Source organism: Mauremys reevesii, linkage group 13 (assembly GCF_016161935.1).
Source record: "Mauremys reevesii isolate NIE-2019 linkage group 13, ASM1616193v1, whole genome shotgun sequence".
Taxonomy (NCBI): Eukaryota; Metazoa; Chordata; order Testudines; family Geoemydidae; genus Mauremys; species Mauremys reevesii.
In genome coordinates this window covers 31,346,545-31,374,535 of record NC_052635.1, presented here as the reverse complement: position 1 = coordinate 31,374,535, position 27,991 = coordinate 31,346,545, and the positions used below count along the sequence as shown (strand labels likewise).

The window sequence follows — 27,991 nt, the reverse complement described above, 5'->3', positions numbered from 1 at the left end:
GCTATAACGGTGCAAAATTTAAAGGTACATGACATTTTTGGAATTGATTTCTATACTGGACCTTTGCTTTAGATTTCTTAGTCTGGCAAACACTATTTTTTTAAAAATAAGGGTCTTATTTCCCAATGCCTTCTCCCTTGCACCTATGTAAGCAGGTGCGATCTCTCAAATCAGAATATTCCACTCACACCTATGGGAATCCTCATCATTTTTGCAAAAGTGTAAATGATGATATAAGGTGCAAGGCGATGGAGAATCAAGACTAGACTAAACGATCACAAAATGAAAATGTGTGCCTTGGAGGCTAGGGCAAGATGTGTATTCACTACTTCACGGACTCATTCTCAGACTGGGCCTTGCTGTTCACTGTAAAAGGCACATTTGGGGGAGAAGCTGCCATTACTGGCCTTCTAAAGGCGACCAACTGCAGTATCACAAACACTGTCAGTGTTTCTTCGTGTTAGATACCCAAGGATAACAAAACATACACTGCTTGTGCTCATTGAACACTAGGGCCAGCCCAGAATCATCCCTGGTGTAACTACTGACTTCAGTAGTGTTGAACAAGGGGTAAATTTGCCCCAAGGACAACATGCTTCTAAAGTGACTGAAAGGAAACACTAGCTCAGGGGCTGCCAGCTTCTCTGCAGTGTTTAAATGACTCGGCCTTGAGCTCATATTACTATTATTATTAAACTTTGAACTTTTTAACTTGGTTGTTGCATATAACTCCCCCCCCCCCCCAATACAGCAACTGGCTCTATTTCTCTTCACTTATTCCAATGCAGAATAACTGGACTACCAGCTCCACATTGTGAAATAAGCTAAGCGGCTGCAGAAAGGCAGGGCCAGGCCACACACAATCACGCTAGTGTAATACATGTGAAGCAACTGGAGATAGTTTACAGCTGGATTCACTTTGAGTAGCTGTGTCATAGATGCAATCAGGCGCTCTTCTGTGATGATGATTTGAAGAGAAGGCTCTGGTGTTTGATAACTGAGAAAACTCTTCAGGACAGCTAGCAGTTCCTGTAGAAAAGGAGATGGTGTCACCAGTGATTAATACTGAGCTCTCTTCACCCCCATGGCACTCAGGGAGCCTAATTCATACCCAGAACACATGCAGCCAATGGTACCTCTGAGCTTCTGACTCCATACAGCACATTCTCATATGACTTACCATCTGCTGGGTGGTGACCCATGAACGGTGGAAAGCCGGGACGATGGCAGTAAGCAGAGTCATTCTAGCAGGCTCAAGAGAGGGGGATTGCACTTCCCTGACATTCAAGCCAAAGGGAGTGAGTGATGAGCAGCAGCGAGTCCCATGAGGTGTGAGCAGCAGAAAGGACAGCACTTCCCACAGAAGGGTCAAGGATAGGGAGAGCTGGGGTGCCCAGAATCTCTGCTAGCAAGAGAGCTGTTCTTCGGCCAACTTAGGGAGCACTCCTAGGGTGTGCCAGCAATCAGTGGGAGCTGGCTGTGGGACCCACAAGGGAGGGGTAGTGCTCCAAGGATGCTGAGCGATGGCTTCTGAGAAAACTGGCTGCAAACCACTCTTCCTTGCCCGCAGCCGTGGGAGGTTAGGGATTTCTAAGGCGCCCATCTAGCCAGACTGGACAAGATCGCTCAGCCTAGTTGGCCAGAGTTCACCGCTCACCAGCTCCGTGGCTCGGGGGTGGAGGTTGCTTTGCACATCATGCGCCCCTCACCTCGGGGAGGGGAAGCTGTTCGCTGTACCGAACAGGCAGGTATCTGCCGGGCCCCCCCCCGCCGGCCTCTGGATTCCGGCTCCCGGGTGGGTGGCGCTGGATGCGGGACAGGGGGTGTGGTGAGGAATGAGGAGCGGGGTTGTCATGCGGGGGAGGAGGCCAGCAGCAGTGGCCCCGTGCTCAGTGCCGCCCCCAGGTACGAGCCCTCCCTCCCCCTCCCCGAGTAACTCTCCTCCCCCGGGATAAAGCGGCGGCCCCTGCGCCCGGGCGCAGTCCGGTCCAGCCGGGTGTCTGTCGGGCTATGGCAGCGATCGGAGCCCTAGTGAAGAAAGTGTGGAGTATCCGCCGGTTCCTGGTGTTACTCTGCACCCCGCTGGTGCTGCTGCCCATCATCATCAGCCTGCCCCCCAAGGTAACCCCTTCCCTTGCACCCCCCACGCTGACCCCACAGGGGACCCCTCCCGCCTGCCCCCAGGGAATCCCGATTCCCCTGCTTCTCCAAGAGACACCTCCAGCCCTGGCCCCCTAGCGACCCCCCTCCCTTCATCCCAGGGAACCCCCCCACCACCCCCAGGGGAGCCCCTGCCCTGCCCGCCACGCTCCCTCCTCAGGTCCCCTTTCCCAGGGCGAGCCACCATCCTGCCTACCTGCCCCCAGCCACTCCCCTCTGCCCTGCCCGCGCTGGGCCAGGTGCATCCTCCCTGGAGCGTCCCAGCTGGAACCGATCCGCCACCGGCCCAGCGCCTCGTCTGTCCCGGGGCCTCCCCCGGGTCAGGGCCGTGTCTCGGTCCCGGCGGAGCAGGCTGCCTCGGCGCCTTCGGATGCAGCAGGGACCGCAGCCAGCGAGTTGGTGTCCAACTCTCAGAACTTTCCGCCGCGTCTCTCGGCGCCAAGCGCTGGCTGCAGAGCCGCGTTTCGCTGGCACAGCGCGCCCGGCCGCTGGGACACACGTGCGATGTGCGCTCCTGCGCTCCTTCCCCCGCTCTGCGCCCATGCCCGGCTCCAAGTGCCCCGCTGCAGCCCGTCAGCACTCGCCGCACGCTGGCACCCAGCCCTGGTCCATAAACGTGTTTCCCAGACCCTTTCCTGTCAAGCCACTGGGGACTTTGGGGCTGGCTTCTATGCTGGTCTGAATCCCCTCCCTGGACAGCCTGTGCTGGCTGCCTGGGGAGAGCTTTCCCCCACCCACCCAGAAGAAGACAAGGGAACCTGCAGCACTATGCCCTGAAAGAGCATCTCAAGTCAGGAGACCTCATGAACCTTCCCACCTTGGCTTTCCCCACCCGATCCTCATGTTTGCTTGGCAGGGCCATAAATACCTGATGCTAACGGTGCCTCCAGCTCCATAGAGGGCAAAATGGCATTGGATTCCTGAGCTGGGGAAAACTGCCCTGCACAGGACCCCCTGCACAGATGGGGCCCCGCATCCCACAAAGGGAAAGAGAGATGGCAGAGGGAATTAGATCAGTGGCCCATACCCCCAGAGCACACTCTGGGTCAGATTCCACAGCATGGCGTTATGCCCCTGGTACCGTGAGCAGAGTCTGGCCTGAGGGTGAAAATAAGGTGTTCTACCTGCACTCACAGCATGGATAAGGCTTAGCCTGTGGCTGTGAGCTGCATTGGCTGCTTAGCCATTTCCCTGTGCGGTTTTCTCCCTACCTGGTTTGGGCCCTGGCTACTCTGGCTCTCTTCCCCTGCTGTGCTACCACGGTTGTGGATGGCGTAGTTTCTTGAGCTAGATTCTCCCTGGGTTTAACTGCTAGGAGTTGCCAGGAGGGCATTTTCTGAGGAGCAGTCCCTGTGGGTACACTGTAAGTCCATCATTTTTAACTCTTGGGCAGTTGGGGTGCAAGTGAGTTCAGGGGAAGGGTCTGTGCTTAGTTTAACTCTATTGGAGTGGTGGAGAAATGTTGCTTTGTTGTAGGGTGCAGATACAGTGATTTTAATTGTGATGTGTATTTATATATTTGTGAAAGTGCCTAGAGCTTTGTGTGTGTGTGTGTGTGTGTGTGTGTGTGCATGTGCGTGCACACGCAGGGGAAGCAATAGCTCCAAACAAACCAATCCATCCCAGGGTGGTGGGAATATTGACTAATGCAGAACTAAGCAAGAAGGGTCTCAGAACTGGCTACAGTTAAGTGGAATATGCTAAGATCTGGCACTAACAAGTATGTGATTCTACTCTTTCAACCTTCCTAGGACACCTAGTGCTTATAGAGTGCTTTGCATCAGTAGATCTCAAAGGGAAACTTAGGTACAGAGAGACGAAGTGACATGCCCAAGGTTACCCAGCAGGCCAGTGGCAGAGCTATTAACCCAGGGTTCCAAAGTCCCAGCATAGTGTTCTGTCTACTAGGCACACTGCCTCCCCAACTGTAAGGAAATCCCACTATAAGGAAATGGCAAGATCTACACCCAAGAACAGTTTTCTCAGGACAGCCAAAAGTTGCAGGTTTGATGTCAGCATTGTGGTTGGAGTCTCAATAAAATGACGCATGGACCACAATATGCCCAATGAGTATTACATGGTTTAAATGGCTTGTTATCATTCCCTCTTACGGGCAATGTTGTAAAATATGGCATTTTGCAGGTGTGGGACATGCTTGTAAACAGGCAACCTTTGTTATCATGACTGAAGAAGCTTCTTGAGTGAAATATTTGGATTTTTCTGTACAAGCTGTTTCCAGTTTAGAAAATGGGCTTGGGGACTGTGTGTTAGAGAGCAGAGCAGGTGACGTGTCTTTACAGCGAATGCAGAAAACCTTCTTGGGGAAATACAGGATTTTTACAGCTTTCTCTCCAACAAAGTTTGGCTAGATGTCTAGAATGACTAGTATTTCCTCTCAGGAGACTTGGGGTATTTGATTGGGAGGTTTTTTGCCATTGACTTAAACGGGGCCAGGATTTCACCCTTGAATTCACATTGCGACTCAGAGCCACTTGAAAATGAATTTGTTCCTATCAGCAAAAATTGGGCACAGTTCAGCATGTTTGGCAGTCTCTGCTCAAGAGAAGCTCTGGACTGGAACAGCCATGGCTATAGCAGGTCATGATTCATGTGCATTCGCAGAGCTGTGTTGGGGAAACCTGTGTAGTCTACTGACATTGTGCACGGCTCTAGTCAAATAAAACCTTCACTTCCAAAGTCACAACGTGAATCCCTGAAATAAAAAAGAAAGAAAGAAAGAAGAAGAATTAACATTGTTTTAGTTGATGTCACCACACAGTAGCAGAGATAATTCCTTTATGGAATTAAAATCCATAGTTTCCATTTTGCATAACTGCTTTTTGGATGATGTTTTACTAAGTGCATATGAAATCTTTTGATCGTTTCAAAGGGCAGAAATAGGATTACATAACAGGTATCTAATTCCTTCCTTCTGCAGACTTGTAAATAGCTCATTATGTTAGTTTGTGCATTCATTTTCTGTAGCCGAACAAGTGGCTTTAATGCTTTTCATGGCTTCCCTTTTGAAGCTGACAGTGATGTAGGTCCAGGCATATAGTCTGTGGTAGAAGATACATGAAGTGTACTAAACGCAGATTCTTGTCTTGGTGTATGTCTACACTACAAACCTAGGCCTACTTACAGCCACCACAATAATTACTTCACTACTGTCTACACTATGTATGTCTACACTACTCTCCTTAGCTCGGTAGTGTGTGTCCTCACCAGGAACACTTCCACCAACCTAAGACGGACAGTGTGGGGAGCTGAGTGCCCGGTCTCTCAGCTGTACGCCAGGAGCCTGGCTGCCCCACAGGCTCCTGGGGTCCTGGCAGGCTGCTTCCCATTCTGCTCCCCCCAGGGAGCAGGGGAAGTTGCCCAGGGCTTCTTACCTGCTCCTTCCCTGCCAGAAGCAGGGAGGAAGTCACCTCGGCTTCTCGCTCTGGCTCCCAGCTGGGATCGGAGCCTGAAGTCCCCTGGGCTTCTCACCCTGGCTCCCAGCTGGGAGCAGAGTCCAGCTGCCCAGCTCTCCAATGGAGCAGGGCTTTCCTGTCAATTTTGCGGCTCCCGCAAGACAGGACAGCCAATGTAAAGGACACAGTGTCTACACAGACATTGCATCACCCTAACTACACCGACATAAGCCTTATGCCTCTCCTGGAGGTGGAGTTATTATGTCAGTGTAATAGGGCACTGACATCAATGGGAGAAAAGCTATAGTGTAGGCACTGACTGACATATTAGATCAACATAAGCTGCCTTATGTCGACCTAACTTTGTAGTGTAGACCAGCCCTTGGAAGCCCAGACTCGGGGTTTCTAATATGCTGGTAGCACAATCCTCATGTGCAAGTCCACATAGGTCAGCATGATTAGCACTTTTTTGCTCCAGAAAGACCCAGTGATGGAAAAGTGGAGGGGATTGCAACTCAGAACTGGGCATTATGTGCGGGGGGTGCTGCAGATCAGCGTTTCGGTGCATTGTGAGGTATTGTGTGGAGAGCTGAGGCCTAGAATAGCAGGAGCTGCTGCAGGTCGGGTTAGCGAGGTGTTGGCAGAGTTGCATGTGGGAAACTTTCACCATCTCTGACTGACCTATGTTAGCAATTAGTCTGTAATTTTCATGAGCTTTAAATTCATTCGCAATTTAAAAAAATTGCTGCTTCACTGCCATTACTATCTGTATTACTTCAAAGTCAAATTCCCAGGGTCAGTGCGGTGACTATAAATCAGGGCAGAATTTGGCCCTGTGTGTTTAAAACAAATCCGAGCAGCAGTTTCAATATCTAAACCGTCCTTCTTAAATTTAGAGTATGGATGAGCCTACAGCTGGGAGTGACTCTTGCAGAGTGTCATTTGTTCACGTTCCAGGTAAAACTTCCAGTTTCAAAAAATAAATGGACTCATTTTTTTTAAGCACGCAAAGAACCGTACTTAGGTATCCATGTGGGATTAAATTCTAATGTCTGGAACTGTGTTTAACCTGTCCTGCACAGCCTGAGCAGCAGGTGGCTGCTGGGAAATGAAGGGCACAGGTTACATATATAACTATGTTCACCAAGAGGGTTGAACAGGCAGTCTCAGCAGGTGAGGGGAGCCCATGCGGTGGGATACCAGATGGCATAGTGGCTTGTAAAAGGAACATGTGCTAGCTATGGAACATATGCCACTAACTGCCTGGCCGAAGTTAAATGACTGGCTTAGAGCAGACAGCTGCTAGAAACCTCATTGATTTGAGGGTTTCTCAAACCAGTTTCTTATGAGCCAGGCCCTCAGGGAAGATAATAAATGTAGATCTGGTGCAAGTCCATGCATTGGTTTAATATATAATCTATCTGTTGGCATAGTAGCTAAACCCTGATAAATATATATGATGAACACTCTGGGCCAGTACCTCAGCCACCCGGTTCTGGAAGCTTTGAGCAGCATAAAGCAGTTGGAAAGGTGCCCGAAGGCACGCCCTGATTGTAGAGAATCCCTTGGTAATGAGAAGCCACAGTAGCTAGCTCTATGCTACCCATTCCCCACATCCCTGGGCAGGAGGGAGCATGACAGAGTTGTGAGGGGGTGGGGGGCAGCGAGCACTGTGCTCTGGTGAGCAATGCCAGTGTAATTGCCTTGAGGGGGGGTATTAAAAGCAAGTGGAAGTTAGAGCTGGTGGGTGTTGGTTCAGCCGTGCATTGTAGTGTTCAGTGGTCACTCGGTGCTTAATGTGCTTAGAAGAGTTCTGCTTTATTCTGTGTCCTGTTCCAGCTGGCTAAGCAACACCCCTCACAGACTCTCTGCCTTGGAAGCTCAGCCCTTAAAGGCCCAGCTCCTAATGTCACAGGTGGCCCCCACATCCAGCCCTACCTTATGGATTGGAACCACACCAGTTCTGCTGCCAAAGGGCCCTCCACAGCCATGAAGGGCACAATGCACTTCTTAATGTCTTTCAAAGGGGACTGGAGATGTGGGGCCTAACGTACAGCACTTAAACAGAACCATTATCTTAGCTCTCAGTTTGGCCTAAGCACTGAGCACTATGAGTGCCCAGTAGGGGCGGGGCGTGGGAGCTGGGGTGAGGTTATTCAAGGTCTTCAGGGTTTTTTAATTTGACTCAGTAAAAGCTCCACTGGAATTGTGAAGGCCAATTAACGTAAATGACTGAGCCAGCTCGTTTGGCTTCCCAGGGGATCCATTTCCATTCACAAGGGGTTGTGGGTCAAAGGGCAATGATTCATCTGGACTTGCATTAGAACTGCAAGAAACTACAAACTTAACATGAGGAAAATCCTAAGTGGGCCCAGGCTCCCTGAAAAGTTTTGAACCCCTCAGTGAACCTTCCAATGGACATGATCCGAGTGTGCACTCAGGTGACATTCACCTGGCTAGGAGTTTCCTTGTGAACACTGCCGCAGAGCGTTTCCCCGATTTTTGATTGTTTCGGGTGTCGGAGGATTGAAAGTTCACCTGTCAAGTTGGGGCCCTTCCATTGCTGTTTATCCCCACCCCTCCATTCATACCAAGGGGACACTGTTAAAAAACGTCACCATTAGCCCCCGGCAGGGCAGCAATAGCTCCGGTTGTAAGCAAAGATACCACGTAAAGACGGATGTGCGAGTACATACATTGACAGACGGACTGCAGGATACTGGCGTGCTGACATTTGAATGACACCTCCTGCATTTGTCAGTGCTGTCTGAGGGAGTCACATCGTTGGAGGAGGAGACCCTGGGGTAACTGGCATCATCCCTACTTCTACAGATGGGAAAGAGAAAGTCTTATCTCAGAGGCAGGTTTGGTTGGATGCCAGCACGTGCTCCCTCAGTGGGGGCTGAAACAACGAAAGGGTAATGTGTCGACTGTGCATTAAGCGCCACGATGCAAGGTTTCCTGAGGAAGTGCATCTCCCTTACCACACTTTGCACCAGAGCACCTCGGGTCCTCCCCGCCTCTCTGGCTGCTGCTGAAATTCTTGAATATCTAACCCAAGAAGCCGAGGGGGAGTTGTGAATGATTGCAAAGAGCTCAGGCAGGGCAGCAGGTGGTCGGAGGAACTGTGTTGCAAGTTTGAGCACAGGGGGCACTTTTAATGAGCTGTGCAAAGTGCTTGTTACAACTGCTTCTAATGAACTCAGTGTCTACAGTCCCCTGGCTTGGCAGCATCTGCTGTAGCCAGGCCTGCTACCGGGGGCTCCAATCAAGTGTTTAATGCCCAGTGCTGTCTAAAAACACAGGTTCAATCCCTTAATGAACACAGATCAACTTAAAACTAACTCAGAAGCAAGATATAGGCTTGGAAGCAATGGATATCTCCTGACTGGAGTAAGGAAACTTAACAGCTCCCAGGAAAAGGTTACACGTTTAAAAGCAATGAACAGGAACCACTTTCAAACTATGTAGCAATAGAGGGTGTCTGAGGCTAACTGGAGATGGTGGGTGATGTCCATAGAGTTCAATGGGCTAGCAACATCGAGGCTGCGAGAGGAAGTGATTGCAAGAATGGGGTATGGTGCACTGGTGAGAAGGCATGTGCAGAATGAAAAGCAGTGATATCTAGTGGTTAGGGCAGGGTCCTGGGAGTTAGGGCTCCCGGGTTCTATCACTGCTTCTGGGAAGGGAGTGTAGTCTAGCGGGTGAGAACAGAGAGCTGGGATCCAGGCTATGCCATTGATTTGCAGTGTGACCTTGGGTTAAGTCATTTAACCTCTGTTTGCTAGCCAGAATGTTTGCAAACAAGGCATGTGTTGCATGATGATTTACAGGATAATTGCAAGAAGCCAGTATTCTGAGTGGAAATCTGATTCCAATGCTAGTGGTCACCTACTCAGTGAATAGACCATGTGACAGTATGAATGTCAAATTGTGAACAGTTTGCAAGCAGCCCGGAGGCTGATAGGTATTTGTATGCCAGATAATGGTGATCAAAGGTGAGATCCTCACCTCTGCTCTGACCCCCTTACCCTGGGCAAAAGGGCCAGAGTGGTGAACGGTGATCCAAAGATTCTGGCCCGGGGAGGAATCCCCTGTCACAGGAACTGAGGAAGGTCCTCTCCCACCTTGACTGTCCTGGCATAGGTGTGTGTGGCTGAGGGCCTAAGGGGTGTATTGGTTGTGGGGCTGTAGTACACAGCATGGCAGCCCAAGGAGGCTGTTGTAATTTGGAGAGGCCCTTTGATGCTATCCAAATTCTGCCAGGGGACTGTGACTATCACCAGGCCGCAGCATGGATCTGCATTGTGGAGGCAGAGAAAGGGAGTTCTGAGTACCAGTAGCAGGTAACAAGAGCTTAAGGTATCAATATGTAAGTACAAAATGGTATGTACAAAAGGTACAAAATGGTATGTACAAAAGGTAGGTACAAAATGGTAGGTACAAAAGGTACAAAATGGTATGTACAAAAGTGGTTGCAAAACATTCGCCTTACTGATTCTTCTCCCGAGCCTGTGACAAACGGCAGGGAGGGGTTAAGCAGTCAATGGGCTGATGAATGTGTATTGCCCAGCAAATTTTGCCTGACTAAGAAAGTCTTCCAATAGCTCCCACCAGGGCCGGCTCTAGGCACCAGCGTTCCAAGGATGTGCTTGGGGTGGCCCTTTTCAAGGGGCGGCACTCCGACCTTTTTTTTTTTTTTTGCTTGGGGCAGCAAAAAACCTGGAACTAGCCCTGGCTCCCATAACACTGTCCCCACTGATGTCCCTCCAAGATGTCAGCTCACTTCTTCTGATGGGTTGTTCCTGTCTCCTCCTTCAAGCTGCCAGGCAGTGGAAGTTTGTCTTCTGTAGTAACCATTGCTGGGTAAGGCTTGGCTTCCTCTGCCATTGCAGAGTGCACAGTAGGTATCCTAGCATGAAAAATCCCGGATTCGTCAGTGGGACAAAGGTATCTCTTGGGCACAGCGGAGCAGAGGCCATTCTCTAAAGAGTCAGTTTTGTCTCTGGTATAACTGGAAGCAGCTCTGGGGCAGTGCAGAGTTACCCAAGACTTCCCTAGCTATCATTAAATGGTTAAAAATTAACCCAATCACAAGACCCACTTGAAAGTTTGCATTTGCTACCAAAAATTATCTGAACTTTAATTGAGCTAGAGACTTATTTATTCCCCAAATCCCTGTGCTGCATGGGGGGCGGGGGAAGCAGAGAGGTGCCGGTATGCAATGGTTCTGCAGAGTGGGATATAATATGATGGGGAGGAGGAACACATTGCTACATATTCCCTGGGATGTGCATGCTGCACAGACAGTATATGCATTGGTTGTGGGGGGCCTGACCACCCCACCAACTGGCAAAGCAGTTGCCCTGGCCAAAGAACACTGGCTAGGATAGCAGGTGAAATCAGTTGAATGTCGGCCCCTAACTCCCTTAATGCTTACTAACCAACCTCCCAGGGGCTGGGAGCACTAGTTCATTAATATTTGGAGAGTGCTTTGATAATTCAAAATGTTCAGTTTCATTAAGGACTTAGAGGCTGTGGGTGTTGTTCTTGGGGCTCCTTACTTCTAATCAAAATTTGGGGGAGCGGACGGGTGCTGTTAAAGATACACTCCTTGTTTTCATTTAAAACTTTTCTTTGAGTGGGGTCCATCCACTTTTTGTTCTGAACGAAGTTACATCAAGAAAACTGCAGTTCTGTCAAAAATACAACATTGGCTATTTTTGTTATCGATTAATAGATGACACCACAAAATTGCAACGAGACACTTCAGAATCATGGTACAATTCTTCACGCCTGGTTGTGTCTGTAAACCTTGGCTTTTGATCCTGCACTGCAAGTGAATTATTAGACTACAAGGTGTAGCCTGTTGCGTTGGATTGCTTAATTAATATGTAGAAATTGTCAGTGTTCTTTTCGGAAAATAAAAACTCGTCTTTACAACTAGCCCTCTGACTTGTGCTTTTATCTAACCAGATCAGTTGAGAGCTTCGTTGATGGCGCTCTTGCATTGGGAGGTTGACAAACGGTTTAAATCACTGATACAATAAGAGACAGAACATGACACCCGAGTTGAAATTCATTTTGGTGAAACTTTCCTTTCTGGAAGCTGAAGAGGATTGGGCAATAAGGTCATTTGACCTTGCGAAGTTTCTGGAACTTGGACTGAGGGCAAAAAAATATTTGCATTACAGTCTGTAAACTCTGTTGGAAAACCCAGAGTGTTAGCAACTCTCATCTCATTTGAGCAGCATTGTAGACAGAAGATTAACAACATAATTAGTCAAGTGGATTATTTCTCTGTTTCCTTTATTGCTAGCTCTCCCCCCTAATCACCCTCAAGGGTATAGAGGGGTCTCAGTGCAAAAGTTAATGCAGTCGCTGGAGAATTTATTGTTGCTGGTGTCCGGAAGGATCAATGCACATTTCCCTTCCCAGTCCAGCCAGGTTTTGCTCCTCCTGCTCCCATCCCTGTGCAGATCCGTAGGCATAGGGGATGGGAGAGAAGAATCAGTGCATGAAGGCAGTTGACTCTCTTCTCCATAACAAGGGAGATGTACCCACCCCTCATGTGGAGGCACAGAGCCTCCATACACATAACCCAATGCCTATGGCAAAGTCCCTGAGATGTACATGGATATTAAGGTTTCCTTAGGTTCTAGGTCCCGAACCCTCTCTTCATTCCACAGAAGGGAAACTAGGGGAATGTGATCTAGATGAAATTACTATAAGGTGTGTGCACAAATTGTTGAAAGACCATACTCAAAAAGCAGGTGTCAAGGATTCACTATCACACTTGGAGGATGTATCTAGTGGAGTCACGCAAGGGTCAGTGCTGGATCAAGTATTGTTCAATAGTTTCATTAATGACTTGGATAATGAAGTGGAGAGCATGCTTATAAAATTTGCAGATGACACCAAACTGGGAGGGGTTGCACACTTTTGGAGGACAGAATTAGAATTCAAAATTACCTTGATAAATTGGAGAATTGGTCTGAAATCTACAAGATGAAATTCAGTAAAGATGAGCAAAGTATACTTGGGAAGAAAAATCAAAGCACGACTACAAAATGGGAAATAGCTGGCTAGGTAGTAGTACTTTAGAAAAGGATTTGGGGGTTACAGTGGATCACAAATTGAACATGAGCCAACAATGTGATGCAGTTGTGAAAAGGGCGAATATTCTGTCATGTATGTTTAGAAATGTATGTCAGGCAAAGGAGGTAATTGTTTCGCTCTGCTTGGCATTGGTGAGGCCTCAGCTGGAGTACTGTGTCCATTTTTGGGTGCTGCATTTTAAGAAAGATCTAGACAATTTGGACAGAGTCCAGAGAAGAGCAACAAAAATGATAAAAGGTTTAGAAAACCTGATCTATGAGGAAAGATTAAAAAAAACTGGGCTTGCTTAGTCTTGAGAACAGAAGACTGAGGTGGACCTGATAAGACTTCAAATATGTTAATGGCTGTTATAATGAGGATGGTGATCAATTGTTCTCTACTGGAAGGTAGGACAGGAAGTAATGGGCTTAATCTGCAGCAAGGGAGATTTAGGTTAGATATTAGGAAAAACTTTCTAACTATAAGGATAGTGACCTACTGGACTAGACTTCCAAGGGTGGTTGTGGAATCCCTGTTACTGAAGGTTTTCAGAACAGGTTGAAGAAGCACGTGTCAGGGATGTTTTAGGTATACTCAGCCCTGGATTAGATGACATTTTGAGGTCCCTTCCAGCCCTGCATTTCTATGATTTTAATCCTGCCCCAATGGAATGATCTGGGGAAAATTCTACATAGATGAGGGGTGAGCCCCTCCGATGCTCTCTCTACCTGTGCACACTGGTGGTAAGTGGGTGTATTTTACTTGTCCGTGGTAAGTGTACCAATGTGTAAAGGCTTGTTTGTAACTCCAGAGCCGTCAGATTCTCTCTCTCCATTTCCTTTTGCCTCCTCAGGAGGGAAAATGCCTCTATGTGATCCTCGTGATGGCCGTGTACTGGTGCACAGAAGCCCTGCCTCTGGCTGTGACTGCTCTGCTGCCAATCACCTTGTTTCCATTTCTGGGGATTCTCCCTTCGAACAAAGTTTGCCCACAGTATTTTTTAGACACCAACTTCCTCTTTCTCAGTGGTTTAATCATGGCATCGGCCATCGAAGAGTGGAACCTGCACCGCCGGATTGCCCTGAAGGTCCTCACGCTTGTGGGAGTCCAGCCTGCAAGGTAACCTACAGACCAATGGTGTTTGCTTTGTGCCTTAATTCCCCAGGCTCAAACTCTGGTGATTTCAACATGTGAGCTGAGCTGCAGATTGGCCAAGAAAACAGTGCTACAAATGGTCAATTGTGCACACTAGTAAGAGCATTGCACACGCCTCTACTCTCTCCCCACACACATCCACACACTCACTCACTCACTCACTCTCCTTTTTCAGTGCTTGCTGATTTCATTAAGCTCAGGTTGTTTTCATTCCTTTGTTGGCTTATAATGTAGCAGAGGAGAAATGCAACTACTTCAGCCTTGTCATATTAGCACTTATCCCAGTTATACATGCTCTGGCATATTATAGGATAACCACAGCCAGCTTTGTTCCTGTTCATTTTATGAGACTGTGGCATGGGATTTTCTCTGCTGGAATCTAAAACTGACCTTGCAAAACACAGGTTGTTAAACTTAATTTTTCTGCCTTTCAGGCTGATCTTAGGAATGATGTTGACAACTTCTTTCCTGTCCATGTGGTTAAGCAATACAGCCTCCACTGCTATGATGCTTCCAATTGCAAATGCGATTCTGAAGAGCCTCTTTGGAGAGAGAGAAGCGTCTAAAGATCTCAACAGAGAAAATGAAGAAAATCAAGGTAGCTCACATAGCGCAATAGATTGCACAAGCTGGGGACAGTCCTGTTCCCAGTGAGCTCCGTGACTAAATTTCCATTGACTTCAATGGGGACAAAAGCAAGCCTGTTAGCTGAAGTTGAATATGTATTGGAATGCCCTTTTTAATAGAATGTTTCATTATGGAGGTAAAAGGGCATTGGACTGTTACCCTCTCTCATCACTTCCCTTGGCTCCTCCTCATAGACTCATAGATTTTAAGGTCAGAAGGGACCATTATGATCATCTAGTCTGACCTCCTGCACAATGCAGGCCACAGAATCTCACCCACCCACTCCTGTAACAAACCCTAACCTATGTCTGAGTTATTGAAGGCCTCAAATCATGGTTCTCCTCCTGTCATGCAAATCAGAATAGATTCCTATGAGCCTCAATACCCGTTGGGAGCCATGAGCTATTGAATAAGACATTTCACCAGACAAACCTGGTGAGGTGGAGCATTTGATTTGCAAATGGGTCCTGGGGCAAAAAGGGAAAGGGTGGGTGATACATACCCACAGAGCTCTGATAAACAAAGTAACGGTGCAAATAAAACACCAAGCCCATGAAGGCACCCAGATGCAATGGTGATGAGACTCATATCGATACCTAGACAGGCAGAGAGACAGCCAATACCTCTTTTAAACAATAACTTTTTGCACAGTTAGTGGCCCTATCTGTGGGCTCTGGGTAACACATTCACTGGCTTTTAAGGCCCTGATCCTGCACCATTAAAGTCAATGAGAGCTATGCCATTGTCTACCATGGGTTTAGGATCAAGCCTTTACAGCACACACCCTTTTCCAGTGTGGGAGTGATTAGAGCAAGGGATTGGAGTCAGGATTTCCTGTCACTGATTTGCTGTGTGATCTTGGAAAAGTCATTTCTCCTCTCTGTCCCTCTCTTTTCCCAACTGTAAAATGGAGATAACAACGAGGGGTTAGAGAGTTAAATGAGGCTTATAAACCTTTGAGATATCCTCAGGACTAGTGCTACAGAAATGCTAAGGATTATTAATAAACAGCTATTGCACAAGGTTCAATCAGGGAGCTTAGTAATTGGGGGGAAAAAATCTTCCCCAGTAGTTTGATTGTTCACAAAATAATTTCCAGGGAGGTTTTTTTCTTTTGGGAGACTGATGAAAAACAGCAAAATAGAAATGAAGTCCCCGCTGAAGCTATTAATGATGGTTAGGGTAGTAGTAGCTTCTCTCTCTTCTCCTAATTGCCTTTGTGAACTGCGGAAACAGAAGTAGCCCTTACTGAGTAATGGCTTTTTGGTGGCTGCTGATTCCTGAGATGTAGAACACTGAATTCAAGCATATGCATGTTCTTTCAGAGTTGTAATTCACAATCCGTGTATGGCAATCATGAGATATTTTTGATCCAAGCCATTTTGTTGCTTTTACTCTATGAATTTTAACCATGCACATTTTTAGTCTATTACAAATGGCCACTCTTTTTTGTGCTCTTTCAGGGGGAGGGATAGCTCAGTGGTCTGAGCATTGGCTTGCTAAACCCAGGGTTGCATGTATAATCCATAAGGGGGCTATTTAGGGAACTGGGGTAAAAATCTGTCTGGGGATTAGTCCTGCTTTGAGCAGGGGGTTGGACTAGATGATCTCCTGAGGTCCCTTCCAACCCTGATAGTCTGTCTGTAATTAGAGCATGTAGTGAGTTTGATCTTTAACTTTCTTTAACCATGTCCTTTGAGCTGATTTGATTATTTATTTGTAATGTTTATTATGGCAGTGCCTAAGAAACAGTTAATACTGGAGACCTATGGTAGCCCATTGTGCTGGTACTGTACATACTGTCCCTGTCCCAAGGAACTTATAATGTAAACAAGTAAGACAGACAAGGGCTATAACATACACAGAATCAACCGAGTGATGGTTTGCAGATACGTTAGCTGCATCGTTGTTGTTGTTGTTATTTATTTGGAAGTTAAGACTTGCCAGTATAGTAAGCAGAAGTGAAAGAAAAATTCACAACTGAAATATAGGGTGTCAAAATGCAGATATCCTAGTATCTCTTTGTCTGGGAGAAAGGTAGAAAACAGTAACAGTGGAGCCGAATTTGGCTCTAATACGAATGCCAAGACAGATTTGGCCTTTTCTTTCATCCTCATTGTATTTAGAAAATAGAATGGGAGCTTCATCTGTGATCTGGACAATGCAAGCTGAATTTCTTGAATGAACACCAAATCTTGAAGCAATTTCTCAGTCAAAAACAATGAATTTGGTTTGTGTCTAGAAAGATGATGAGAACTGTGAACCAGGTTTTTCCTTAAGGGTTTATCTGTTATTGAAACTTGGCTTGACCCCAGGACTAGGCTTAGGTTTTGTTGCCCAACTTTTGCACAGCTTGCATGAAACGAACAATTACACGCTACCTTCGCAAAGAGCTACACTCATTTTAGACTTCCAAGGTATAATCAGATACATTTCAAAAAATTAGATGAGCAAGAATATTGCAAAATGGGTTCCATTTTGAGTTGCTTTTAAGAATGACATCTGATGATGTGCAAAATTTTCCCTTTTGAGGCTGGCTGTAAATTCCTTAGGCACAACGTTAATTAATTTGATTATATTTTAACACTTCCAAATATATACCCCGTGACATGCACATGATCAGCTGCAGAGCCATGTGATAACAAATGTATCCTGCACCTTTGACCGCCTCACCTCTCTGCCCGCTAATCCATCTCTGCCAACATTTCGTTCCTCTGAGCAGCTTTAAACAGCTATTTAAAAATGTTTCCTCTAGAATGTAGATTTTCTTCTCCAGAATCACATGGGGCCTGTCCTGCAGCCCAACAAGGCTTGGAACGGAAGCATCATATCATTAGAAAGTTACAAATTCATAGCTCCGCCTTTCCTTTTGTTATCCCCCTGGCAGACTGCGAGATACCAGCCCTCAGAATGTTACATTTTTAGGGTTGGAAAAATTACTTTTTCAATATATTTTAGAAACCTCTCAAAGTTCATAGTGATGATCTTCTTACACCATGCCTGGGTTCCTGTTATTAAGTCACCTTGTCTTTACTGGCCAAGGGAGTCTAATAAGAGCACAATAGTGTTAAAGCTAAATTTTATCTAGAGCAGTCTTTCTGTAAAGTGTGTAGCCTGTACAGATTGTGTGATAGTACAGCCCTGGATGAGGGGTTTATTGGCACATGTTTGGGATAACCTGCATAACTCAGGACTTCATCAATCACTGGGAATGTGGCCATTATGCAGTCTGTCTCTCTCTCTCTCTCTCTCACTCACACACACACACACACACACACACTCTCTATTTAAAAAAAACAAACAAAAGGGGTTCTCAGCCTTGGGAGTGCAATGCCCCAGGAGGCCTGTGAACAGCTGTCAAGGGGTGGATCCTTCCCTTATTGCTATATGGGAGGGGGTTTGGGCCCAGTATGAAAGACATTGAGAGCATCTAAAATAGACAAAATGAAACTTACACGCTAATTCAAAAGGCCAGCACAAGGCTTAAGTGGGATTTAAATGGTGCATAGGCTTTGGTTTGGCCCTCTATTCAAGAGTTGACATTTACCCATAGAGAGAAAGTCCACAGTCACCAATGGGTTAATTTTCTTCCTTCCAATTACATCCCTTTATTATAGCTTCCTTGGAATCAAAGCTCAGCTCTCCAAGAGAATTAACTCTGATTCCATAAATTAGCAATGTGTAAAAGCTGACACTGCAAAGTTCCCTGCTTCACTGAGTTTGAGCTCTTCAGTGTATGAGTAAACAGGTCCAAAGACTTTGACCATTGTGTCCTCTCCCCATAGTTCACCACATTTTCTTGAAGGTAAGAGCAGGCAATGTTTGTGGATGAAGTATGTGCAGGGAAAGCTGGGGGGAAAAACAGCACTGAGTCCATGCCCATGATGATCAGCAGGGCATTTTGATTGTTAGTAACCCTAATCGTAGGCCTCTGGAATCCTAAAATCTACAACAACATGGCAAGGGTAGCAATGTTCAGCAACAATAGCAAACATCAAATATAATAAAGGACTGTGCTTCTGGCTTAAATCTAATAAAATTCACTATCTCCCTGAGACCAAGGTAAAAATCTGGGGAACGGGGTTTTATAAAAATGTATTGCTCAAATGTGCCATCTCACTGAGAACTGCATGCAGAAGTGGCTAGTCACATCCAAAGTTCCCCCATGCTCTCCTAGGCCTTATGCCCCGGGGTTGGCCTTTGAGAGTGTTCAGCCTTGGGAATGTGTGGCTTTCAGAGGGCTGATGGGCTCTAAAAATTGCCTGTGCTCTCTGGGTGAAATTGACCCATGTGAAGATGGCCTGGGATAGGGCCTAATCACCACTATGTCCTACTCTAGCCTTCAAAATGGGATTGGAGGTGGGAGCGAAGTGGTGCATGGGGCTGAAATTTCACCCTCTCAGAGCTCATCCTTTGGGGGCAAGTGATTTTGGGACAGGGACAATCTTGATGTAATTCAAGGCCAAACAATTTTTTAAAATTCTGATAAAATTATTTTGAGTCCTAAAAATGAACCATAGTTTATAAAAAAATAAACACCAAATACCCGAGAGGTTAAATTACAAACTGGAAATACAGTCTGCATTAGAATATCCATGTCACTAGAGACATAACCTACCCCCTCCCCCCGCCTCCCTCCCCGGGTCAGATGTAGCCTGTCCTGGTCGCACAGGAGGAGCTGAGTTTGTCAAGGTGAAGGAGCGCAGGCTGCCAGAGATCTTTGGAACGATGTTATACATGGCGTCCTACAGAGCATAGTGGTGGCTGTGGGGAGTGGGCTGTATTGCCGCCTGTGCCCTAGCCTCAGATCAACAGGAATGGATTTTACTTCTTCTGCCTCCTTGAGCTTTATCAGCATAGAACTCTCTGTGTGTGGAGTGAATTTTCCTCTTTGAAAACGGCAGCCCTTTCCATTCCATTGTTTGGGTCAGGGAGAGTTTTTCTAGATGCTTTAAACTGTTTTAAAGTCCTAATCTTTCTTTTTCAGCCTCTTTACAGCAGAATAAACTTTACACTGTATCAACTGAGCTGCAGTTTCTGGCAAGTACTGAGGAGTAAGTTAACTATAAAGTTTGTATTGGAGAGTTGAGTGAGGAAATTATCCCCTCAGATAGAAACAGCCTTAGGAGAGAGAAATTCAATCAATGAAACTCTTTTGATTCCACCTGTTACTCTATTTCCCGACTACCAACAGCCTGACCAGAGAAACCCCTCTCCAATATGTTCAACAAGACAGCACAGGGCCAAATTTTCAGGCCACTTTGAAAATGTGATTGGAGGTGTCTGCTGCTGGGGAAGTGTCTGCATTGCTTTTTTGAGAACATTAAATGTGTCAGGCAGCAGGTTTAAATCACCAAGATTTACATCTCTCTGATGGTCCAGGTTTGATATGTAAATGATGTAGAATAAATATCTTCCCCAGGAATAGACTCTTCTTGCTACTCCATAGCTTGAGAGCATCAAAGCCTTTTTCATATTTTAACATGAAGAGTATTGACTTTTTGTTAATTTTTTTTGACAGCCTTATCTTACAAGGTGGTGAGTGGCTCCTGGGAGGTGTGAGCACCTTCAACTCCTATTGAGGGCAGTCAAGGGGCTCAACATTTCACAGGACCAGTCCAGTACAGAGTGGTTCTCAATCATCAGCTGAATGATGAGGATTTCAAGCAGGCCCCATGTGTTGCAATATTCTGCATAGACGTCCCTTGGGATATTGCTAATCTTGTTGCTAAAAGCTGAGAGTTTTCCTTTTGTCAAGGTTCTGAATTGGTTACACCTGTATTTAAACCAGGGCTTTCAATGGAGTCTCTTTTGGAATGTTTTAAAGCAAAGATCTGATGGAGGAGAAGGAAGTTGTCATTGAAGTTCCCATGGATTTAAAGAAAGAGGACGAATACAGGGCAAACATATGGAAAGGTTTCCTCATTTCAATCCCTTATGCAGCCAGCATTGGAGGTACAGCAACGCTGACCGGAACGGCACCAAATCTCATCCTTCTAGGACAGCTAAAGAGGTATGGGAGGAAATTCTTAGGAAGCCAGATCCCTAGGAGTACAATCAGTTTATGAAATCTCTGCTGAGCTGCTCGTTCTATTAGAGGGAATTCTACAAAATTAAGACATCACATGTTTCCTATAGGAAATTCACCTTTAGGCTGAGGCCAGGTATGTGAAGTTCCTGCCCTCAAAAGCAAGTTTTGGGAAAAGAAAGTGACAGTAGGAATTCAAAAGGAAATGGCTCCTTCAGCCTTAGCTATAATACGTGGGTTGTCACTCTAATGCTGTAGGTCCTGATTCTGAAAAACACTCTCATATGTTTTTGGGACTTAACCATATGCTTGAAATCAAGCACTTAGAATCACAGAAGTGTAGGACTGGAAGGCACCTCAATAGGTCATCTAATCCAGTCTCCTGCATTCAAGGCAGGACTATATAATAACTAGATCATTCCTGACTGGTATTTGTTGAACCTGTTCTTAATAACCTCCATAGGCAATTTGTTCCAGTGCATACCCACCCTGACAGTTAGGAAGTTTTTCCTAATGTCCAACCTAAACCTCCCTTCCAACAATTTAAGCCCATTGCTTCTTGTCCTATCCTTAGAGGTTAAGGAGAAGAATTTTTCTTCTCCTTTTAACAACCTTTTATGTACTTGAAAACTGTTATCATGTCCCCTCTCAGTCTTCTCTTTTCCAGACTAAACAAACCCAGTTTTTTCAATCTTTCCTCATAGGTCATGTTTTCTAGACCTTTAATCATTTTTGTTGCTCTCCTCTGTACTTTCTCCAATTTGTTCACATCTTTCCAGAAAGTGGCAACCAGAACTAGACACAATACTCCAATTGAGGCTTTATCAGTGCAGACTACAGCGGAAGAGTTGCTTCTTGTGTCCTGCTTACAACACTCCCATTGATACATCTCAGAATGATGTTTGCTTTTTTGGCAACAGTGTTACATTGTTGACTCATATTTAGCCTGTGATCCATTATGATCCCTAAGTCTCTTTCTGCTTTACTCCTTCCTAGGCAGTCATTTCCCATTATGTATGTGTGCAACTGATTGTTCCTTCCTAAGTGGAGTACTTTGCATTTGTCATTATTGAATTTCATCCTATTTATTTCAGAACATTTCTCCAGTTTGTCCAGATCATTTTGGATTTCAGTCCTATCCTCCAAAGCACTTGCAACCTCTTCCAACTTGGTATCGTCTGCGAACTTTATAAGTGTACTCTCTATGCCATTATCTTAATAATTTATGAAGCTAGTGAACAGAACTGGATCCAGAACCAATCCCCGCAGGACCCTACTTGATGTGCCCTTCCAGCTTGACTGTGAACCATTGATAACTACTCTCTGGGAAAGGTTTTCCAGGCAGTTATGCACCCACCTTATAATAGCTCCATCTAGGCTATATTTCCCTAGTTTGTTTATGAGCAGGTCATACGAGACAGTATCAAAAGCCTTGCTGCTAAATTCTAGATATACTAGGTCTACCCCTTCCCCCCATCCCCAAGGCTTGTTATGCTGTCAAAGAAAGCTATTAGATTGGTTTGACATGATTTGTTCTTGACAAATCCACGTTGACTGTTACTTATGACATCATCTTCTAGGTGTTTGCAAATTGGTTGCTTGGTTATTTGCTCCATTATCTTTCCGTGTACTGAACCATATGACAAGCTGGCAGACTGGTCTGTAATTTCCCAGATTCTCCTTATCCCCCTTTTTATAGACTGGCACTATATTTGCCCTCTTCCAGTCCTCTGGAATCTCTCCTGTCTTCTATGAGTTTTTGAAGATAATCGCTAGTGGCTCAGATATCTCCCCAGTCAGCTCCTTGAATATTCTAGGATGTATTTCACCAGGCCTTAATGACTTGAAGACATCTAGCTTGTCTTAGTAATTTTTAACTTGTTCTTTCCCTATTTTAGCCCCAGATCCTATGTCATTTTCACTGACGTTCACTATGTTAGACATCCGATCACTAATAACCTTTTGGGTGAAAACAGACAAAAAGGGCATTTAGCACTTCTGCTATTTCCACATTTTCTGTGATTGTCTTCCCCCCGTCAATGAGTAATGAGCACACCCTCTCCTTGGTCTTCCTCTTGCTTCTAATGTATTTGTAGAATCTTTTTTTGTTACCCATTATGTCTCTAGCTAGTTAATTTATGCCTTGGCCTTTCTAATTTTGTCCCTACATGCATGTGTTGGGTTTTTTTTTATATTCATAGTGTTGTAATTTGACCAAGTTTCTACTTTTGGTAGGACTCTTTTTTTTTTTTTTTTGAGTTTTGAATCATTGAAGATTTCCTGGGTAAGCCAGGGTGGTCTCATGCCATACTTCCTATCTTTCCTATGCAGTGGGATAGTTTTGCTTGTGTGCCCTTAATAATGTCTCTTTGAAAAACAGCCTGCTTTTTTGAACTGTTTTTCCCTTTAGACCTACTTCCGATGGTTAAGTGTTTTGGTGAACCAGGGCAACTTTATAAGTTGTCCATTATGTGGTGAAAAAGGAAAACAAGGCACACACTATTTCTGTCCTGGATGGCAGTGTTGCCTAGCGGCTAGACCATTAAACTGGGACTCAGTTAACTCTGGTGCTGGGTGAACGTGGACAAGTCCTTTGTGCCTCAGTTTCTCCATCTGTCAGATACAGATGATACTGATGTCCTTTGTAAAGTGCTTTGATTATTATTAAACACTAAGAGGCTCCCCATCTGGAAAAGTAGATATAGTGTTGTCACTGTAAACTTGCAGTTATTTCTCAACCATGCAGTGATCTACATAGAAGGTTCTTCTTAGACATGGATGAAAGTGGGTAGACGTCTTCTGTAAGGTTCATGTTCAGACACTCTTAAAGTGGGTTCCACCTTGAATTAGGATTAATTAGTTAATTTCTATAAAGTGCTAAATATTGAGTGTTATTATTTGGGAATTCCAGCAAATCTAGAGAGGTCTGTTCCAAAATGTCATTTCAAATTGTCCATTTAAATTCTTTGAATCAGGGACTGTTTCTTATGACATGCTCGTACAACTCCTAGCACAATAGGGTCCCAATCTCAGTTGGTGCTGGTTGGCACTATTGATATACAAATAATCACCTTTTTTAAAAACTGTGCAGCTGGAAAGTTTGCATGACATTTTGATCTTGATTTCAGATGTCTGTTCCCCTTCATTTCATGTGAAAGGGGTGTTTCACTCCTCAGATTAATTAGCTTTCCCTATTTTCTAAGTTTTTTTCCAGGGTGTGATGTGGTGAACTTTGGATCCTGGTTTGTGTTTGCATTTCCTTTAATGCTGCTTTTCCTTTTACTGGGATGGCTATGGATCAGTTTCCTGTACGGGGGAATTAACCTAAGGTACTCTTCTATCTAATCTATTTGTATACTTTAATCTAGTTGTGACTTCATTGTAGGCAAGCAGTTTATCTGGTCCTGATCCAAAGCCCAGTGAAATCAATGGGATTCTTGGATCAGGCCCTTAGACATTTCATCTGTACATGTTGTAATAACTCAGTCAATACTTGTTCTATACAAAGCTAGACGTAGGTCATGTATATTCAGCTAAAAGCTCCTATTTGAGTAGATTCAGTGTGATGAATAACGAGATAAATTGCCCTATAAGTGATGAACGCAGAGCTCAGAATTATAATATTATTTGATATTCTGTTTAGAAAGTTCATGGGAGAGATTGTGAAGGGTGAAAAATATGGCACATGAGTAGACCTGGTCAGAAAAGATTGATGAAGCACATTTTTGGATAAAAACTGAAAGCAAAATTTTTGTGAATGTTTTTCTTTCCATTACCCAACCAGCTCTAATAAAAAACCCCTTTCATGAATTCTACTTTTTCAAAGGTTCGAAGGCCCACATCGTCAGGTGATATAAATTAGAAGAGCTTAATTGAGATCAGTGGAGCTATGACATTTTACCCTAATACAGGATCTGACCCCCAAAAATGGGACTTTCAAAAGCGCTAAGATTGACTTAACTCTGTTCCCATTGAAATCCAGGCGAGTTTTACCATTGACTTTAATGGGAGCATTTAGGCCAATGCCAAACACTTTTGAAAATCTCACCCAAGGGTCTCAGTTTACAGCTAGCTTTAACTAGCCTGCAATCTGAGCTTGCAAATGTTGGGCACATAGTCGTTTGGAGGTGCATGTGGGTGTTTGTGTGCACAAATCTGACACTTAGGTAGTTGGCCATCCAACTGACATGCACAACAAAGTGATTTGCATGTGCAGTCAGTTGAACATAGAGTTTTGCAGGCTTAGATTTACTGCCTGATTCTGTTCCCATGGAAGTTAGTGGCAAAGCTCCCATTTATTTCAGTGCAGAAGCAAGTCTTTAGAGACTCTGGGTGAAATCCTGGCCCGACTGAAGGCCATGGCAAAATTTCCATTGAATTCAGTGGAGTCAGGATTTCATTTTATGGTTGAAAATTTGGCCCCTGGAGAGGTTACTTTGTGACAGAGATTAAACATCAGTGATTTCATAACACTGGGATTTTTTTTTTCAGTGTGTTAATCTACAACTAATCTGTAATATGGTTTTATTGTAAATCTTTCCCCTAACCTGGGTACTTGCAATGTCCTCTCCAACTTCCACTACATGCTGCACTTGATCTGCTTTAATCAGGTGCATTGTTGAGAAGTTGGCAGCATTTTGAAGCCTCTCTTTTTTTCTTTCCATTTTCACACATGTTATTAATGAACACACATTTCTGTTTCCTGCGTAGAGCATATACAATTTCTAAGAGATGCTTTTGAAATTTTTTTTAAAATGTTTTATTGGTTTTTAATGTCAGGAGAAAAAAAGAAAAGGAAAAAAAAATAGTTGCACATTAGGATTACCCAAATATATAATTATATCAGTGACACAGAAAACAAGAATTACTAGGGAACTTTTTCAATGCAATAGGAAATAACCAGTGTAAATCCCTGATCCCTCAAACATGAAAGCATGTACATAACTTTGTTCGTCTGATTCAGCAATGCACTTAAGCATGTGCTTAATTTTGATTTTGTGTTTAAATCCAATTGATTTCAATAAGAGTTAAGAATTGCCTTGATGAACCAGGGCTTTAAGTAATCCCACTGAAGTCATGTATTTAAGGATTCTCTGTACTAAAAAAGTTATACCAATGTAACTATGTTGGTTAGGGGGGTGTGATTTTTTTTTTTTTAACCAATGTAGTTATACTGATCTAAACCCTAGTGCGGATGTAGTTATATCAGTATAAAGATGCCTTACACCCCACCCTGAACTGGAGTAAATTATACCAGTATAAACACTTTTATGTAGTTACAACTGTGTCAACGCTAGGATTATTTTGCAGCACTAACTATACCAGTACAATTAAACTTTCTAGTGTAGACAAATCTTAAGTGTTGGCAGGGTCAGGGCCTAGAAAAATCAAGCTAAAGAAACACAAACAGAAATTAAAGCCTATTAAAGAATCCAGATTTTGGCCTGGTCTGCACTTCAAATTTAGGCATGCAAGGGTGTGAAAAATCCAACCCCTGAATGCTGCCGCTATGCGAACTTAAATCTCCAGCGTAGATGCAGTTTTTATAGGTCACCAGAAGAATGTTTCTGTTGACCTAGTACCATCACTCAGGGAGGTGCAGCAAAAGCATTTACTCAAAAGCATTTTGGATAACAAGGGGTTGTCTTGATGTCCTTGGATAAAGCTGCAGCTACTAAAAGAATCAGAGTACTGTGTAAGGGGCTGTCCATAAATTACATAATACATTAGGGGGTAGGTGGGTTCTTAATCTTGTGTGTTTGTTTCAGTGTTAGTGTTACAAAGGGTGGGTGGGTCTTTAACATCACCAATAAATGTGTTATGTAATTTATGGATATCCCCAATATCTATTGGAGACTTAGGAATTTTTGGATGGTCAAACATGCATCTTTATAAAGAATCTAACCATTGGACATCCATTGAAAACAGCAAATGAATTAATCAGTCTTAGTATCACAGAATCAGATATCTAACGGTGTAAGTCTGGCTTTTCAAATGTAATTGATGTCCCCGGAAGTATTAGAAATGTATTTTAACCACATGACACTGATGGGACACAAAGCAGCTGATGATGAATATATCATTCATATGCACATGTGCTGTTTAAGAGTCAGACCGTGTACGAGTCTAGGGTTCCCTGTTTAGAAGGCTTAGCCTGGCTAATGAAGAGAAGCATATTAAAATGCCAGCGCCTGTTGTTAAAAATTCCTCACATATTTGTTTATCATCAGCGAGTACTTTGCATAAATTAGAGATTGCCCAGAAAGTTGCTGATGATTTGAGAAGGTGGGGGAGGGCAAGGGAGATCCTTATTTCCCACCTTGCTCTCTTCTCAATCAAGTGGCTGATGCAGTCATCTGCTGAAAGTGATGAAATCTGCAAATCTGACAACTTCACTCTGATTTACATTCTGAACAGTTTCTGTGAACACAGGCTGTGATTACCACCAATAAGCTTCTTTAGTGCAGTGGCCAAAGTCTCCTTTGCATAATCCTGGGGAGAAAGGCAACACAAAGTAGGATAAGTATTGGCCTTGTTTACACTAGGGAATATTACCACCAGTGAGAGCCCTAGTGTAGATAAGGCTCCTGTGGCTTCCTCTGTTTTTACCACTCAATTAAACCTGCCCTGAGCAGGAACTGTCTATTCTACCTCAAGGAACACAGGTTACTCCCCATTCTGAGCACTAATGAAATGTACACACTCAACCCAGGAGAATTCAGCCCAAGGGTTTCTAGGCAGCACCAGAGCTTTTCTGTTGGTAACTAGAGCCACGTTTCTGGCAGGCATCAAAAAGCGCCTGCTCAGAACTTGAGTGCTTATCTCTTTGCCTGTGCCGCACTACATCTGGGCATGCCATATGGACAATTGGGTGCATTGATGTCTGTTTGTGCACATAAATGAATGTGCTCACAGATTCTGCAAGCACATTTGTGTCTTGTCATGAGAGGGTGGGAATATTGAGCTACAATATCCACTGTCCAATGCATTAATGGCTAGATTTTGCCACCTTTACTCACATTGAGTGCCATATTACTACATGAGTAGTCCCACTGATGTTTACAGGTCTATATGCTGGGTAAGGTATGACTCAGTTTGAGTAAGGGTGTCATTAATATTATTTGTGGCATTATATATAACTTGTCTGAGAGATGGGAAGTCTATCTAAGAGACTGAAAGTATGTACTATATTATGAAATGGATCCATACGATACTGGTTTTCTGAAATCACTAGCCCATGCTGTACCATTTATCCTCCTAAGCCTTCTCAGAATATCAGGGTTAGAAGGGATCTCAGGAGGTTGTCTAGTCCAACCCCATGCTCAAAGTAGGACCCATCCCCAACTATTTTTTTTTTTGCCCCAGATCCCTAAATGGACCCCTCAGGATTGAACTCACAACTTTGGGTTTAGCAGGCCAATGCTCAAACCACTGAGCTATCCCTCCCCCCTGCAGCCACTCTGTGCATGCCCTGTATAGGTGTGTGCAGGAATAGTAAACATGAACATCA

General features: G+C 44.6%; 1 protein-coding gene across 3 annotated transcripts in view; it reads left to right on the top strand.

Annotated features, from left to right (window-relative positions):
• The first annotated feature begins 1,160 nt into the window (after positions 1 to 1,160).
• Positions 1,161 to 27,991, top strand: part of SLC13A3 (solute carrier family 13 member 3) — a 40,588-nt gene continuing 13,757 nt past the window's right edge. The window contains exons 1-6 of one of the 3 annotated variants that reach the window (XM_039499449.1): positions 1,161 to 1,229; positions 13,525 to 13,790; positions 14,261 to 14,424; positions 19,441 to 19,507; positions 20,281 to 20,466; positions 23,685 to 23,810. In XM_039499449.1, coding sequence (XP_039355383.1) covers positions 1,224 to 1,229; positions 13,525 to 13,790; positions 14,261 to 14,424; positions 19,441 to 19,507; positions 20,281 to 20,466; positions 23,685 to 23,810 — 815 coding nt within the window. In that variant the 5' untranslated portion in view covers positions 1,161 to 1,223. Of the gene's footprint in view, positions 1,230 to 1,971; positions 2,122 to 3,480; positions 3,524 to 13,524; positions 13,791 to 14,260; positions 14,425 to 19,440; positions 19,508 to 20,280; positions 20,467 to 23,684; positions 23,811 to 27,991 lie in introns of those variants that run through there. The other 2 variants (XM_039499448.1, XM_039499450.1) reach the window with 2 other exon arrangements.